Source organism: Eurosta solidaginis, chromosome 5 (genome assembly GCF_040869045.1).
Source record: "Eurosta solidaginis isolate ZX-2024a chromosome 5, ASM4086904v1, whole genome shotgun sequence".
Lineage (NCBI taxonomy): Eukaryota > Metazoa > Arthropoda > Insecta > Diptera > Tephritidae > Eurosta > Eurosta solidaginis.
Window position 1 is genome coordinate 240,285,535 of NC_090323.1, and position 16,498 is coordinate 240,302,032.

The following is a 16,498-nucleotide window of genomic DNA, read 5'->3' on the forward strand; positions in this document are numbered from 1 at the left end:
CTTAGTTCTATAGGTGGACGCCTTTTCAAGATATCGCCATAAAGGTGGATCAGGGATGACTCTAGAATGTGTTTGTACGATATGGGTATCAAATGAAAGGTGTTAATGAGTACTTTAAAAGGGAGTAGCCCTAAGTTGTATATGTGAAGGCGTTTTCGAGATATCGACCTAAATGTGGGCCAGGGTGACCCAGCACATCATCTGTCGGGTACCGCTAATTTATTTATATATGTAATACCACGAACAATATTCCTGCCATGATTCCAAGGGCTTTTGATTGCGCCCTGCAGAATTTTTTCATTTTCTTCCATTTTCTAAAGTCATATTTTGCGTCAAAAAACCAATCCAATCACAATTTTTCAGCAGTTTTTTCATATTTGGTATAAAATTATGGCATTTTTTAATTTTTCGAAATTTTCGATATCGAAAAAATGGGCGTGCTCATAGTCGGATTTTGCCATTTTTATTACCAAGATAAAGTGAGTTCAGATAAGTACGTGAACTAAGTTTAGTAAAGATATATCGATTTTTGCTCAAGTTGTGTTAACGGCCGAGCGGAAGGACAGACGGTCGACTGTGTATTAAAACTGGGCGTTGCTTCAACCGATTTCGCCCATTTTCACAGAAAACAGTTATCGTCATAGAAGCTATGCCCTTACCAAATTTTGTTCGACTTATAGCATTAAAAGTATTCTAGACAAATTAAATGAAAAAGGGCTGAGCCACGCCCATTTTGAATTTTTTTTTTTATTTTTGTATTTTGTTGCACCATATCATTACTGGAGTTGAATGTTGACATAATTTACTATACATTTTTTTTTTTAAATTTGACTTAAAACATTTTTTGTTTAAACAGTGGGTGTGTTCGTCATCCGATTTTGCTAATTTTTATTTAGCACACATAGTAATATGAGTAACGTTCCTGCCAAATTTCATCATGATATCTTCAACGACTGCCAAATGAAAGCTTGCAAAACTTTTAAATTACCTTCTTTTAAAAGTGGGCGGTGCCACGCCCATTGTCCAAAATTTTACTAATTTTCTATTCTGCGTCGTAGGTCAACCCACCTACCAAGTTTCATCGGTTTATGCGTCTTTGTTAATGAATTATCGCACTTTTACGGTTTTTCGAAATTTTCGATATCGGGCGTGGTTATAGCCCAATTTCGTTCATTTTAAATAGCGATCTGAGATGAGTGCCCAGGAACTTACATACGAAATCTCATTAATATACCTCAAAATTTACTCAAGTTATCGTGTTTACGGACAGACGGACGGACGGACATGGCTAAATTAATTTCTTTTTTCGCCCAGATCTATATCTATCTCGATTAGTTTATGCCGTTACGGGGTACCATTATGCGAACAAAGTTAATATACTCTGTGAGCTCTGTTCAGCTGAGTATAAAAATGTCTCGGGACTTATTTTTCTTTCTAACCCTCCAAGTGCATTGCTGCTACAAAAGCTTTGAGCAAATTTAGTCTGCCCCATCAAAAGCCGATGTGACAGGCATCTACGGGATATGAGTTCTGTATTTTCAGCTGGTGACCCTTCAGATACAAACAAGCTCGACTGTCGCACGAGGGATTTATTTTGAACAAAAAGCAACATCACATCAATGAAGTTGGACTTTATTTGGCCGATCGAAAACGTCCTTTATTTATAACGTTGTGCAGGCCTGGTTGCGGCTTCAAACTGCTTCGTTTAATGCTTACATGAACATTGTGGATAAGAAAAGTGCGATAGCTTAAGCGTTGTCATTAAAATAATAAATAGACGACAAGACCGCCTGATTTTTAAATAAATTATTGTGGTCTCAGTTCTCTTTCTGTCACCCGCGGAAGATGGCAGGCCGCAACCGCCGCCATATTGGAAATCCTGTCAGCCAGCAACTTAACGGCAACGCCAAAGTAAAGGGCCAGTTAATGGTGACTTAACCTTAACCAGATAAAACAGCTGCGGCCACCGTGGTGTGATGGTAGCGTGCTCCGCCTACCACACCGTATGCCCTGGGTTCGCACCCCGGGCAAAGCAACATCAAAATTTTAGAAATAAAGTTTTTAAATTAGAAGAAAATTTTTCTAAGCGGGGTCGCCCCTCGGCAGAGTTTGGCAAGCGCTCCGGGTGTATTTCTGCCATGAAAAGCTCTCAGTGAAAACTCATCTGCCTTGCAGATGCCGTTCGGAGTCGGCATAAAACATGTAGGTCCCGTCCGGCCAATATATAGGGAAAATCAAGAGGAGCACGACGCAAATTGGAAGAGAAGCTCGCCCTTAGATCTCTTCGGAGGTTATCGCGCCTTACATTTATTTATTTTTTTTTTTTTAGATAAAACAGCTGATCGAACGAACCTTATGGAAATCAATGTAATCGATTAATGGTGCCATACCATAGCGCTAAAGCCATAACCATAACATAGCCAACCAATTGGTTTTTGGTTTTTCGCCATATCCATAACCTAAAAATATTTGAGTTGGATAATTTATGTTATATATGTTTGTAATTTTTTGCGTTTTCTTAATTTTTATGAAAATTTCACGATTTTTAGGTTAAGACACCAATAACTGATGCCAATTGATAGGGATAAGTAAAAATATGGTTATGACTATGGCAAATTTAAACGGCCCTTAACGCATAAACTTACGTTCGCTGGCGTTATCATTCAGTTCTTGTATTTCTTGAAATTTATAAAAAACGTTTTATGCTGAAGATGACGCCACTGTCGCTGAGAGACAAATTCGCAACGCCGCACAGTGTCGTGATTCCATATAAGCGCGGCCAAAAGTGTTTATCGTGCTACAATTTCACTATGTTTTATTTTTTAAAAAATACTTTCCTCTTCCAATTTGCGCCAATTAAAAAGCATATTGCTTTTGATTTTGTGCCTGGCGTGGTGCCAATTAAAAACCAAAAAATTAACTTTTTTATGAGAAATAATGGAGTTTGAGTAAAATTGAACCGAGCTTTTGTGTATAACGGAGGAATGTTGACATTTAAGAACTGAGGTGCCAATGAAAAACCACACTGTTTTTTGGTTATATACATTACGGAATATAACGGGATAGTGAATAAAACGTGGCGACAAGCTACATATTCATACAACACATAATTAGATGAAAGAACATTCTCGAAATGAGAATTGCAAACTGGCGTGATGCCAATAAAAAACCAATATCGTTTCATATACATTTCGATCCCGTATTATCGGTTTAGTCGACGCCAATCACCCTCAACGTATGTTGAGTAAATCCCAAAAAAATTTTTTTTTCGAGATAATACTACGTTAGTATCAAACAGTTGTGGTAGAGTCACTTAGGAGTTTTTTTATTCTCTCATAAAGTTTCAACTTAGGATAAAAATTGACTTAATTTTTTTTTAAAAAGGGAACGGTTCTCATCACCTGTTACATAGATGCATAAAAAATTATGTAGAGTTGCCATGTATGGAAAACTTCCAAAAACAAAAAAAAACTCGTTTCGAGATATTTAAATTTGCTAACAAGCTCTGACTTTGAGTTTGTTTTAGTTACCTTTTTTGAGGCAAAATTATCAATTATCAAAATGCCTGGTTTGAGGAAGCTCTGATAAAAACTCCGAAGTATATTGTGAGGAATATTAGCATCACTAAGCTGATACTAAGTAAATAAAGGCACAACAACAATAAAGCAAGCTGCCACTCTAAACAAATCAATCATCATTTACACACATACATAGAAGGCAACGAAGAGATACTCACAAACACATGTAATCATCAGCCGTAGTAGTAATCACATATACATACGCACATGGCTACAAACTATAAATATACATGTAAATGGCTAATAGCTAAGCATGAAGTTCCCGAAATTACTAGACCTTAGGAGAAATGGGTGAACGAGAAAACCGAGAGTATAAAAGCAGCGCAAGCTGAGGTATGATAATCAGTTTTGATTTAAGCACGCTGTTGGTTGTGAAGTATAGGTATTATTGTGAAGTACTCTCAAAGTAGTCTAATAAAGACCATTTTGTATTATTAAATATTGGAGTTATTTATTCAACAGTTTAGCGATTCGAACGTTAGCAGGAGGTTTGGAATAAGCGGAATTCCTCGAAATTCGTTCAACTATTATAAAAACTATTGTGTGAAATGGTTAAACGGATGGATTTCCCAGCGTTTAGAAAAGTGACGCCAGTGACACCAATAGCACTGGAGACTTCAGTAATGCATGAGACTCAAAATTGTTTAGTAGATAGTTTTCACGTTTATTTTATTGTTAGTAGAGTTCCAGTTGTTGTTGTAACGATAAAGATACGTATAAATGTGTGAGATTAGAGCAGACAATTTGTAGAATTCGAAGTCTTATTCGTGAACTCGTGCGAAAACTGCTCGAATTAATTAACATTACTGTAAAAACGACATAACTTTTGAACGGCTAAAAAAGTTGGGATCCGACTTCGAACACAAATACGCGTGTTTGGGTACCCATGTGGCCATTTTGAATACATTTTCGGCTGGTTTCCTTGAACTAAGCATTGCTAAAGTGGTTCGAATAGTTTACAAATTTATTTAATCCTCTACATCAAGCCATTTACCGAGATTAAATTTGAAATGATTTTTTAAAATATTGTGACGAATATTAGTATCACTAAGCGATACTACCATCACTAAGCCGATACTAAGCAGTATGTACGTAAACAAATCAATCACCGTCTACACACGTACATACAAGGCAACGGAGAGATACTCATAAACAAATGTCATCATCAGCCGAAGTAGTACTCACATATACACACGCATTTGCCTATGCGAGAGACTATAAACTACAAATACACACGCATATCGCTGCTAACCAAGTAGAAGATTCTAGAGGGAGAAACGTCTAGAATTTTTTAGAAATATGCGGACAGGGCAACAGAGAGTATAAAAGCACAGCAAGCTGAGTAGTCAGTAATCATTTTGATTTAAACACACAATTAGTTATGAAGTAAGAGTTATTGTGAAGTACACTCAAAGTAGTCTAATAAAGACTATATTGCATTACTCAATATTGGAGTTATTTATTCGACAATTTAGCGATTCTAACGTTTGCAGAAGGTGTAAAATAAGCGGAGTTTCACTAAATTCATTACAATATCTAAATAAGAGTGGCTTTACTAAAAACGGCAAAAAAGTTATTGCTATGACATCGGCATTGGCGTCGGTATCAAAATTTTCGGCAGTTCCCAATCCTAAAGTGAATAAAATCTACTGCTTTTATGTCCTTTCTGGTGACGTTCAGCTTGTTTATGGAAAAATAGGAATATGTACTTGTGAAGGCCGGACATGTTGATGTTTATTAGTTTATGATGTTAGATGATACCCTTACTTGAAGAGTTATGTTTTCTTAAATTCGTTTAGTAAATATAAATTTTAAACTTTTCACCATTAGCTCAACCTGGCCGTATGTCGAATCACTGCAGTCCTGAACCTGATGAAAATCGCAGTTGGCAAAGCGCCGGTGGCAATAATTTCAACTCTGCACAGCAACAGGATGTTGAAGAGGTAATTTTAAACAATAAATATCTCTAATCTAGCTATAACGTTTCTTTTTACTTTTTCTGTTAAATAATAGGTCGGTTCTATCAATCAACAACCACTTGCTGTTGGTTATATGGTATCAACAGCGCCAACTGGTCGAATGCCTTCATGGTTTTGGTCGGCCTGTCCACATTTAGAAGATGTTTGTCCGGTATTTTTGAAAACCGCACTACATCTACACGTACCGAATATACAAACCACCGATGATATTCTCAATTCAACAAATGCGCATTCATCAGCAACAGATCATCCGCTAGATTCCTCACTAACTGCCGATGTATTACGTTTTGTATTAGAGGGTTATAATGCTTTATCATGGTTGGCATTGGATTCGAATACGCATGATCGTCTCTCATGTTTACCAATTAATGTGCAAATGCTTATGGATCTTTACTATCTGGCAGCAGCGATCATGTAAACAGCCTGCAAATTAAAACAAAAAAAAAAAAACAAAGTTTATATCTTTGTATATAGAAAAAGTGCGATGGCTATGTATTTATATATATGTATGCATTAAACATATTGTATGTATGTACAGAAGAGTTTTAGCAAAAGTATAGGACAAAAGATAATAGAGAATAAAGTGCAGTATTTTTATAAGATAATTATGTTAAATGAATGTCAATAGTGCAAATTCAATGTATGTTGAAATTTATTAGGTATTTTATAGTTTAAATGATCGGTATCACTATGTTGATGCAAGTTCCCCCTTTTATTGAAAGGTATAGTGTTTTTTATGGAATCTACTGTTTTGTGTTGTATTGTACATATGTATGTATATTTATTACAAAGTTTAAATGATTTGTGCTTTTGTGATATATATCGTATAGTTGAGGTTGAGAACCACAAGCAACAGGAAAATACAATTTTTTTGTTTTAATGTATGAGCAGAAAATTCCATGCGCAAATATTTAATGACATTTAAAACTAAAACACATATGTATATGTAGCACTTTAGACGCGTCCACTGTTCAAAACCAAAAGTAACACTACCGCTCACATGTGCTTCCGTTTGCCTAACTTCCAAAATTTTGAGTCTTTTAGTACTCGTAAAACATGCGCTGCAATATGTTATGAAGCACACAACTTCGTGTTTTTTTTAACTAAATTTGTTAAAAGAGAGTGCGGTGTGAAGTGAGTTGTTTTCTCTACTTGTTAACTAATTATAAATTGAATTATGTATGCAGGAAAACTAAGAACTTATCGAATACCTCATTTCTAAGTTTCATAGTTTTTTAACTATTACACTGTGCAGCACCCGGTTGTGTACTGAGAAAAAATTGAAACATTAGCAACGAAGTAATTCCTCTTAGAAAACTTAGGTATGAGCTTTCGAAGTTCGAAATCGGAATCTTCGTTATTTTTTTTATCGGTTTTAAAATAAGTCGAAATATTGATATTTCTTATTTGAATGCTATACAATTTTCAAGTTTATATGGACAGACACCTAAATATCCAAAAATACGTATAAAAGTTTTGATTTTTCGAAGATTCGACTTCGATCCCGCATAACACATCTTATATAAAAAGTTTTGGTAATACATTAATTTAAGAAAAACTTACGTGAAGGGAGAAATTTCAATAATTTTGAAAAAGGTTGTTTTCATCCGATCCTATACCCATAAAAATATGTGATTTGCCGTAAAGTGTCATCAAGGAAGTATTTTATGCCGCTGTTTACACACACACTATTTTGTTGCCGATTATCCGCTGGCCACTTGAGGTTTTCTTCTGCATAGATGGGCCTCGAGTCAGCTCAGCACCCATTGGGCGGACACCGCCTCTTGCAGGGTAGCAAGATCTTTTTGGCCGGAAGTGGATGGCAGGAGGTCTGCCGAAATATTTGGTGTCACTAAGGCTTAGCTATTAATTGTCATTGGGGTTTTGACAGGGTACTATCTAATGGGAATCCATGCGGTATGTCGCAATATACTGAAAACCCCGTCCTGCTATAGCTGTATGGAGGATGATGAGGAGGAATCAAGCTGTTGTTGTTGTAGCATCATCGAATCGCTTTATGCTTGGTTGCCCAGCTTTTTCCAGAAATGGGCGAAAGTACTACGGTCGCGACTCACTTGGATCCCCGGAGGATTTATCTAAGGTTAAGATCGGTCTCATTCGAAACCGTATCGTTGCTACGCAATGATTCTCTAAATAGCTATAGCTACGTGGCCGTTATTTTATTTTATGTGGTATCACAACGGATCTTCATGTTGTTCAAGTGAGCTTCCCCTACCAAGACAGCTACCACCTAACCTAACCTCATCGGCAACGTCTCTTTTGAAGTTGTGTATCATATTTACATACAGCCAATCTTTCTAAGCAACAATTTGACATTTAATTTCAATTCTTTCTAAACAATTTTGTCACTTATTGAAAATTTTGAAAATTATTATGAAATATTAGAAATATCATATAAACCTATTAAAAATGTGGGTTCAAAATCAACAAAAAGTTCCTCACTAAGAAAAAAATTACAAAATCCACAATTTGAAAACTGAAGAAAGACAGCACAAAGCAAGTCGCCGAGAACAAGAAAATCGGTGCCCGTCCGCTTCCCTCGTCATTCCCTCTCCGGCAAGTTACGAGTTCCAGCAACAAAAATATTGTGTGTAAACAGTGGCTAATGAAAAATTTTGCTACAAATATAAAAACACAAAGCGTATTAAAATAAATCTTTTTTAACATTTTACAAATAGCTTATTCAATGCCAAATAAGTCAATTTTTGTTTGCGCCATTTCCTTTTTGCATGAATTGTAGTGGAATTTTTTTTTTCTCGAAGGCAAAATTTTTACGAAGCAAAATTATTAAAATTGTTTTAAGGAGTTCTGTAACCCTCTACATGAAGTATTTTACCAAGGTTAAATTTGAAAGACAGCTTATGAAATAAAAAAAATCACACATTGTTAAAAAGTTCAATACTTGTTAGTTTGGTTAGCGGCATTACCAAAAAGAAAAAAACAAAGAAAATGAATTTCGCTTTACTTTTTTAAGATCTGTCTTAATTGGTTCTGTGGTCGAACTACAGAGTTCGTTTCATAAAATTTTAATATATATTTTTTTATGTTGAAATTTGAAAGATTAGTTAATAAAGAACAATTATTTATGTGACTGAAAAAAGATACTCAATAAAGTTACCTACATTGTTTTTTATTAATATATAGGTATAAATACACTTCTGAGTAAAAAAACAGCAAACATAATTTGAAAATTCTGTAAATTTTTTTTATTTTAAAAATTTTAAAAGAACCCATTTCGAAAAATATTATAAAATCGAAAAAATTGTAGAAGGCTATGAAAATTTCCACATTTGTTTTAAAGTTTAAGGAAACCTTTTTTTAGTACAATTCATTTAAGTGGAACAAAGTGCAAATTTGAATCCTCGCAAAATTCGCATGGTCTTATTTTTTTCTTCACAAAGTTTTAGATTTCCTTTCTTTTTGTGGAAAAAATCTCACTTTTTGTATATCTACGTTTTGATTTCTTATAAAAGGCATTTTATCTTATTAGGTGAAAAATATCAATTGAACCTACTTTTTATTTGATACAGTTAGTAGAGTCCGACCGATTAATCGGCATCGGCTTTAAAAATTGGTATCTGAGCCGGCATCGGCCTTTTATGGTCGATTCTTTCTCGTCAAATCTTACATCACCAATCATATATATTATTTCTAATTGCTGTTTTTATGTGCGAGTCCCTTTTTCGCTCTTATTTGGAATCCAAATCTATAAATAAAGGTTTGGTTGTAAAGATGGAGATTCGGGCGATTAGAGAGCTTTAGGCAATTTTGGTCGTAATGCTTTTGTTTAGCTATATTTAATTAAAATAATTTGCTAAAAATAAACGATTGTGAGCACACAAATAAATCTATTTGTACTATGGCACTATTGTGAATATTTGCACTGCATTACCGGCAGTTGCTCTCATACGCCAGATGGCAGCGCAAGCTGTAAGTTTTAATTGATTGATAGAACAGCTGATTTCTGTTGATATTTGATAAGAGACTTCTAGATTGGTTGCGCAAGATGCGCACGGGTACGGCTCGTGTTATTGTAAAACTTTTTATGAACAGATACATATGTACAAAATTATAAATAATATTTTTTTTTAAGTCTTAATTTCGAAAATTTTCTCTAGAGCTTGCAGAAAAATTTAAAATAAAATCACACAAACTTTTTAATTAAGAAAAATACTCACTTATGTTTGCTTGTTTAATGGTGTGTTCAATTTATACTTATTATCTAAGAACACCGGCTTATAATAATTGAATATTCAATTATTATTTTTTTACTAAGGGAAACTGAAAAGAAAGAAGAGAGATAAACTGAATTAAGCAAGGAAACAAATACAAGCAGGATAGCCTAGTGGTTAAGGCATCTGCATGGAATTCGAATCTCGGTGAAACCTTTGATAACATTATGAAATTGCCTGATGATGATTACGTGGTGGTTTTCGAAATGGTGCCATCGCAATATGCCAGTAAATGTTTCTTTTTTTTTTTCAGTTTCTCTTAGCTCATGAATTCCTAAATAATAAGAAAAATACTCACTTTATCCTTCTACTTTGTAGGACTAAAATTTACACTAAAAAAAATTGCAAGCTTAAGAAATTTGAGAAAATGCTAAGGAAACCAAATTTGTTCGACAGGTTTTTAACATCAATTTTTTTTTTTTTTTTTTGTAATTTTCTTATGTAAACAAGTCGATTAACTGTCATCGGTATCGGCCAACTCCCACTTTTTAGCCGATTGGCAAAAAGCCAGCATCGTTCGGGCTCAAATAGTTAGCAACATCAGAACCTAATAATTTTCATACACAATATATCATTATCCAATCGAATAGTTCCTTGCGAGAGTAACAGTGAAAAACAGCGTTCAAATCAGATAAAGTTGAAGTTTATAGCGAATCTTCAAAGGACGAACAACAATAGGAAGTATTAAATTGGCGATAGGTAACACAGGCCGACAGCATCTCAGACCCAGAAACCGGACTATATATTTTCGAAGAATTTTAATGCGATGAATCGAAATCTGGCCTCAAAATTGCTCCATCTGCTCTGGTTTTCGAGATATCCTAACCTAAAAGTGCAAAAAATACCGTTTTTGCGCATATTTGAGGTTATGTAGCCTTGCAGATGTTTTCTTTCACCAAAATTGAAGGATGGCATCTTTAAATACAAGTCTTCTTTTTGAAATGGCGTTGAGCTTGCTCAAATATAATTTTTTTCGCTGACATAACGCATTTTGAAATTTTCATGTTTCATGAATTGGATTCAGCGCATCATAAACCTTCCGAAATATATAGTCTGGTTTCTGCATCTGAATGTTGGTTACATTTTTGTCGGCCTGTGTAATTCACTGCAATACCTGCCTAAGGATTATCCAAAACGGCGCAGTGTTTTGGTTAAAATTTCACAAATAAATTGTGATTATTTAAAAAAAAAAGATGTCGATCGTTAAAATTTGCCGCACCCTGAATTAAATTTTCCCAGTGGTGAATTACATACCAACCATTAAATCACATACCAATTTCTCCACTATTCGTTCTGATGGTTCTTTACTCTTCTAATTTTTTTGATTCAAATTCAAATGGGTGCCGTGTTATGTCCACTTCAAAAAGTTAATATCATGATTGAAATTAGATTATCTGTACCGATTTGGGTATTTTTTGCCAGGATTTTATACACGCCAATTAATGTTCAAGTTATGGTTTACAAAGCGTTGTGAAAGGATTCAAATTTTGAACGAACCTTATAAAAATGTATACTGTCGTAAACCAATTTTTCTCACATGCATAGCAGGTTAATGTTGTGCCAAATTTCGTTACGATATCTTCTAAAAGTTTTTTTACTTATGCATTGTGAGGCCTTTATCTTCTCCTTTCGCTTAAGCTGTTACTAATAAATAAATAAATGTAAGGCGCGATAACCTCCGAAGAGATCTAAGGCCGAGCTTCTCTTCCAATTTGCGTCGTGCTCCTCTTGATTTGTCCCTACAAATTGGCCGGACGGGACCTACATGTTTTATGCCGACTCCGAACGGCATCTGCAAGGCAGATGAGTTTTCACTGAGAGCTTTTCATGGCAGAAATACAATCGGAGCCCTTGCCAGACACTGCCGAGGGACGACCCCGCTTAGAAAAATTTTCTTCTAATTGAAAAATCTTATTTCTAAAATTTTGATGTTGCTTTGCCCGGGAGTTGAACCCAGGGCATACGGGGTGATAGGCGGAGCACGCTACCATCACACCACGGTGGCCGTATTAAGTATTAAATACTCTGTGTTGTTGTTTCATTGTTAACACAATAACAACAACCAGTAGTAGCAGCTTAAGCGAAAGGAGTACACCAAGGTCTAGCAACGCAGTCATAACAAAAAAAAGAACCAAAAAAATACTCTGTGCTAAGCACAACTAGGTATACAAATTTGAAGATGGGACAGTAGATGACTGTTGTTGTTGTAGCGATAAGGACACTCCCCGAAGGCCTTGGGGAGTTTTATCGATGTTGATGGTCCTTTGCCGGATGCAGATCCGGTACGTTCCGGTACCCAGCCCGACCATCTACGGAACGATTTGTTATAACATCATGCTACCTTCTTGGCCATCCCGCCTTCCCACCCCCTAGATCCATGAGGAGTTTGGGGTCGCCAGAGCCTCGGCCGCTAATGAAACGGGATTCGCCACGGATAGGTGAGGTTGACTATTGGGTTTGGATAAGCTATATATTGCGCTGGCAACCTAAAAAGGTTGCGCTACACAACCCCTGGAATCTGGTATTTTAGACGCTTCTTACGGCAGGCATACCTACCGTGGGTATATTCTGACCCACTGACCCGCAGTAGATGATTTTGACTCGCTATTGCTCAAATGTTTAGTAATTTTTTTGAAACCACCCATTTGAAAAGTTTTTGCAATTGTATCACTAAACGCGGATATTTTTTTGTTAAGCGAAACTGATAAATTATAAATCTGTAATAACTATGCGCGAATCATATTTTCCAAAAAAGACGGATGAGACGACGAAATCACTCGCCTCTGTAAATCTACGATTTCACTTTCCAATTTCCGGCAAATTATAAAAATATTTTCAAAATCTGTACCTGCATCTTTTTCCAAAAAATATACAGCTATCTTTGAACACCCTTCACTTAGCAGCACTTATATTCGAGGGGTTGTGTAGCGCAACCCTTTCAAGGGGTTGCCAGCGCAATTTAAAGCTTCTCCATCCCAATTGGCAATTTCACCTACCCTTGGCAAATCCCATTTCTTTAGCAGTCAAGGTTCTGGCGACCCAGTTCTTCATGGAGCTAGGGGGCGGGATGACCAAGAAGGTTCACTGTGCTCACCAGAATTCGCTCCTGAAATGGTAGGGTTTGTACCTTAATGGTGCTTGTTACCGGAATCCGACCATCAACATCGATAAAACTTTCCAAAATCTTCGGGGAGTATCTTTATCGCTACAACAATAACAAAAACACCCTTCGTTTAGTCAATAATATCTTATTAAAACTGCATTCACACTTGCAAAATTTCGAAATTTCTCTTATTTTCGATTGAACGATCTATAAATCAAGTATTTGCAAATTGTAAAAGAGGATTAGAATATTAATAGGATTAATCAGCTTCCACCATTTTCCAGCAGTAAAACGCTCTCGATGTACTTAAAAATCTTCACTTCACACTCTTTCACTCCACTTGAGATTCTCATACTGATTTCTTTCGGCCACAACTTTTTTACAAGGTAAAAGAAATTGATCAAAATTCGAACAATATAAAATTAGAGTTATTTTTGTTATTGTGACAGCAACAACTCTCCGAGAACGCCATGGTGTCAGTCGTTTGTTGAAAAAATCACTCCGAGACTTGACATTCGAACATAACAGAAAACTTTATAAATACGTTTCCGAAAATTCGAGAAGTGTTCGAAGACCTGCATGAGAATTTTGTGCTAAAAATTTTGAAAATTTTATTAATAATGCAATTATGTAGCCTAATCAATTTTAGTCTAACAAAGTAAAAGTTATAATAGTCTCCGGAAATACGCATTCACTTTTGTGAATGTTTGTTTTCAGACTTATATTTTACATTTTCTTTCCAAAGGAAGAGCGTATGGCCTTGTTTTTTATAAATCTGAAATTGGGCTAAAACGTGCAAAGGCGAATCGATACAAGGTGATGACAAAGACAATTCAACCATATTCGCCGTGCAGAAGAATGTCAAGCCAAATGAAAATTAGCATTGATTTCGATTAACTGACCATCAAGCCGAATCCATACGGGGTGGTGGCAAAGCGAATTCGACCAATTTGCCGTGCAGAAGAATGCCAATTCAAAAGAAAATTTTAATTGATTTCGATTAACTGGCATATTAAAGTACAAGGCGCTGTATGGAAAATCAGCTGTTGGGATAACAAGACCTGGAACTGAATTCGCCTTGACTGATGCAATCAGCTGATGGGATAACTTCACCTGGTGCTGCATTCGCCTTGAAGTCTGCATGCTCAATTTCAGAAAATTCGAAACAACATATTCGAACTTTTTACTTTTTAGAATTCTTTCGAAAACGTTTTTGATATGGGTGTGCATTAGGGTGGGTGAAATTTATTGTTGAAAAGGCACATCCAGTTTCTGAATCTATGGGTCATACTGAGTAATATTGACCATGGGAACATAGGTCTGAAATGAATTTCGAGCCTCCCTAATTTTGTTAGAAAATGTTATATCCCAATCCGAATAGCGGCTCTCACAAATAAAATACATGAAAATAAATGTCAAATTCGGATTCGGATTGGGATATAAAATTTTCTAACAAAATTAAGGAGGCTCGAAATTCATTTCAGACCTATGGTCCCATGGACAATATTACTCAGTATGACGCATTGATTCGGAAACTGGATGTTAACCTGAAGTTTTTTCCCCATTACAATTTGACCCGCCCTAGTGTGCAGTTTTAGTTGACGATTTTATTGAAGGTTTTTCTAAAATAAAAAATTAATAAAAAATGAATAAAATTTTATTTTAATTTTTGCTGTTATTTTCGTGTTCGCCGCTAGCATGTACAGCTGTAAGGTTTGGTACTCTCTTCATTATTTAGTTCTTCAATCACTCATTTCACATGCAATCGGTACTCAATTGAATAAAATTGTTTCCATTCATTATAATTTAATTTTTAAATGCAAAAACATAAATTGCCTTATATTTCACACAAGATTGTAAATAAAAAATACTGATTAATAAGTAATCCATATAAAAGGAGCAAAGTGAAAAAGCAATGACACACCAGATTTCAATAATGAAAAAGCATTATTGGTATTTATATTAGAATAAAAGCAAAACCATTTAATATTTTTTGTAAATAATTTTAGACTTAAGCTAAAATGCAGGTAGACTTAAAGGAAAAAAAAAACAAACTAAAATGAATATGCTAGTATAATATGCATTAGACTGGGTCAAAAAAAAGTTGCTAATGTCCGCCCCTAAATTTAATGATTATGTTGAGGGTTTCGGAAACAATATTTTTTTTTTTATCCTTCGAAATACAGCCGAAAAGGTTTTTTCGTAATAACTTGGTTATTTGACGTTCGATTTTTAAAATTGATATGCCATTATTTTAGCCTTGAGTAGCTTCACTTTTCTTTCTAATGTCCTTTTAATCTATGAAGTCGTTTTCACATGATTAGGTCAGCTAACCTTTTCGGCTGTATTTGGAAGGATCAAAAAAAATTTTTTTTTCCGAAACCCTCTCAACATAATCTTTAAATTTAGGGGCGGACATTTGCAATTTTTTTTTGTATAGGGACCAACCCAGTCTAATATACATACATACATACATGCTTAACAAAAAAGAAAAAGCAAAAACTTAAGAACAAAACTACAAAAGCAAATGCGCAAAGCAAGGTAGGATTTTATTACAATGAGAGGCGGCTGGCCGCAGTGCCACAATATTTGAAAACGTCGCAAAAGCAAGACGTAACAACAAATGCTTAAACTAAGGCAGAAATACACAATAATGAGAAAAATCGAATTAAAAGCAAAGTAATGTGAAGGATATATACATATGTACATACGTATTTATATGTGTAAGCCGATTTCGTTTTAGTGTAGTTACAATCAAATTATAATTTTATACACACACATATATATGTATATATATAATATATAAGTATAGAAGTAATAAGTATAATATATTATGAGAATTTATAAGCAAAAAATGTTAAAGAAAAAAAAAACAAAAAATACTAACTACGAAAAAAGTTAAAAAACGAAATATAAAAAATACACAAAACTGTATGCATGTATGTAATTGATAATTAGGTTAAACTAATCAAGTAATAATAAAATGTATTTCTATTAATTAAAACGTATGCATAATTTATACATACACAATATAGAATTAAATTTAAATATGAAAGAGATCAATTGTCATTTATGAAAATAAGAAAGTTTGCTAATACAAAAACAAATTTAATACAAGCACTAGTACATACATATACATATATACATAACAAAATTTAGATAAGTAGTACGTGAAACAAATTTTCTGTGCATGTGTATGCGTATAGTTTAAGTTATACAATAAGGCAGGCATTGTGGCTAAGAAATAGAATATGAAACTAATTATTATTTAAGAAAAAAGAAACAAATTGAATAAATAGCTAAAAAAAATGAAATGTAAAAGGTTTAAATAAATTAGTTAACATGCAATTTATTTAGTAAATATGTATATATACATTTGTATAATATATTTATTGTAACATTACTCATATAATTATGTATGCCAAATGCACAAACTTACACATCAACAATGCACACTAACACAAATATAAGTTTTAATACTTTTTTTTATAAATTATTCAGCGAACAAAACGGTCCACTTTATTATGACTTTATGAGGCATTTCCTTTAGTTTCAAAATAAAAAAATTGTACTCTCAGAAATCCA

At 34.5% G+C, this 16,498-nt stretch overlaps 1 protein-coding gene across 20 annotated transcripts in view; it reads left to right on the forward strand.

Moving 5' to 3' along the window:
• skd (mediator complex subunit skuld) overlaps nucleotides 1-16,498 on the forward strand; it is a 122,397-nt gene extending 105,899 nt beyond the window's left edge. For all 20 annotated transcript variants that reach the window (XM_067789079.1, XM_067789086.1, XM_067789087.1 and 17 more), the window contains 2 exons: nucleotides 5,409-5,521; nucleotides 5,592-16,498. In XM_067789079.1, coding sequence (XP_067645180.1) covers nucleotides 5,409-5,521; nucleotides 5,592-5,975 — 497 coding nt within the window. In that variant the 3' untranslated portion in view covers nucleotides 5,976-16,498. The remainder of the gene's footprint in view (nucleotides 1-5,408; nucleotides 5,522-5,591) is intronic.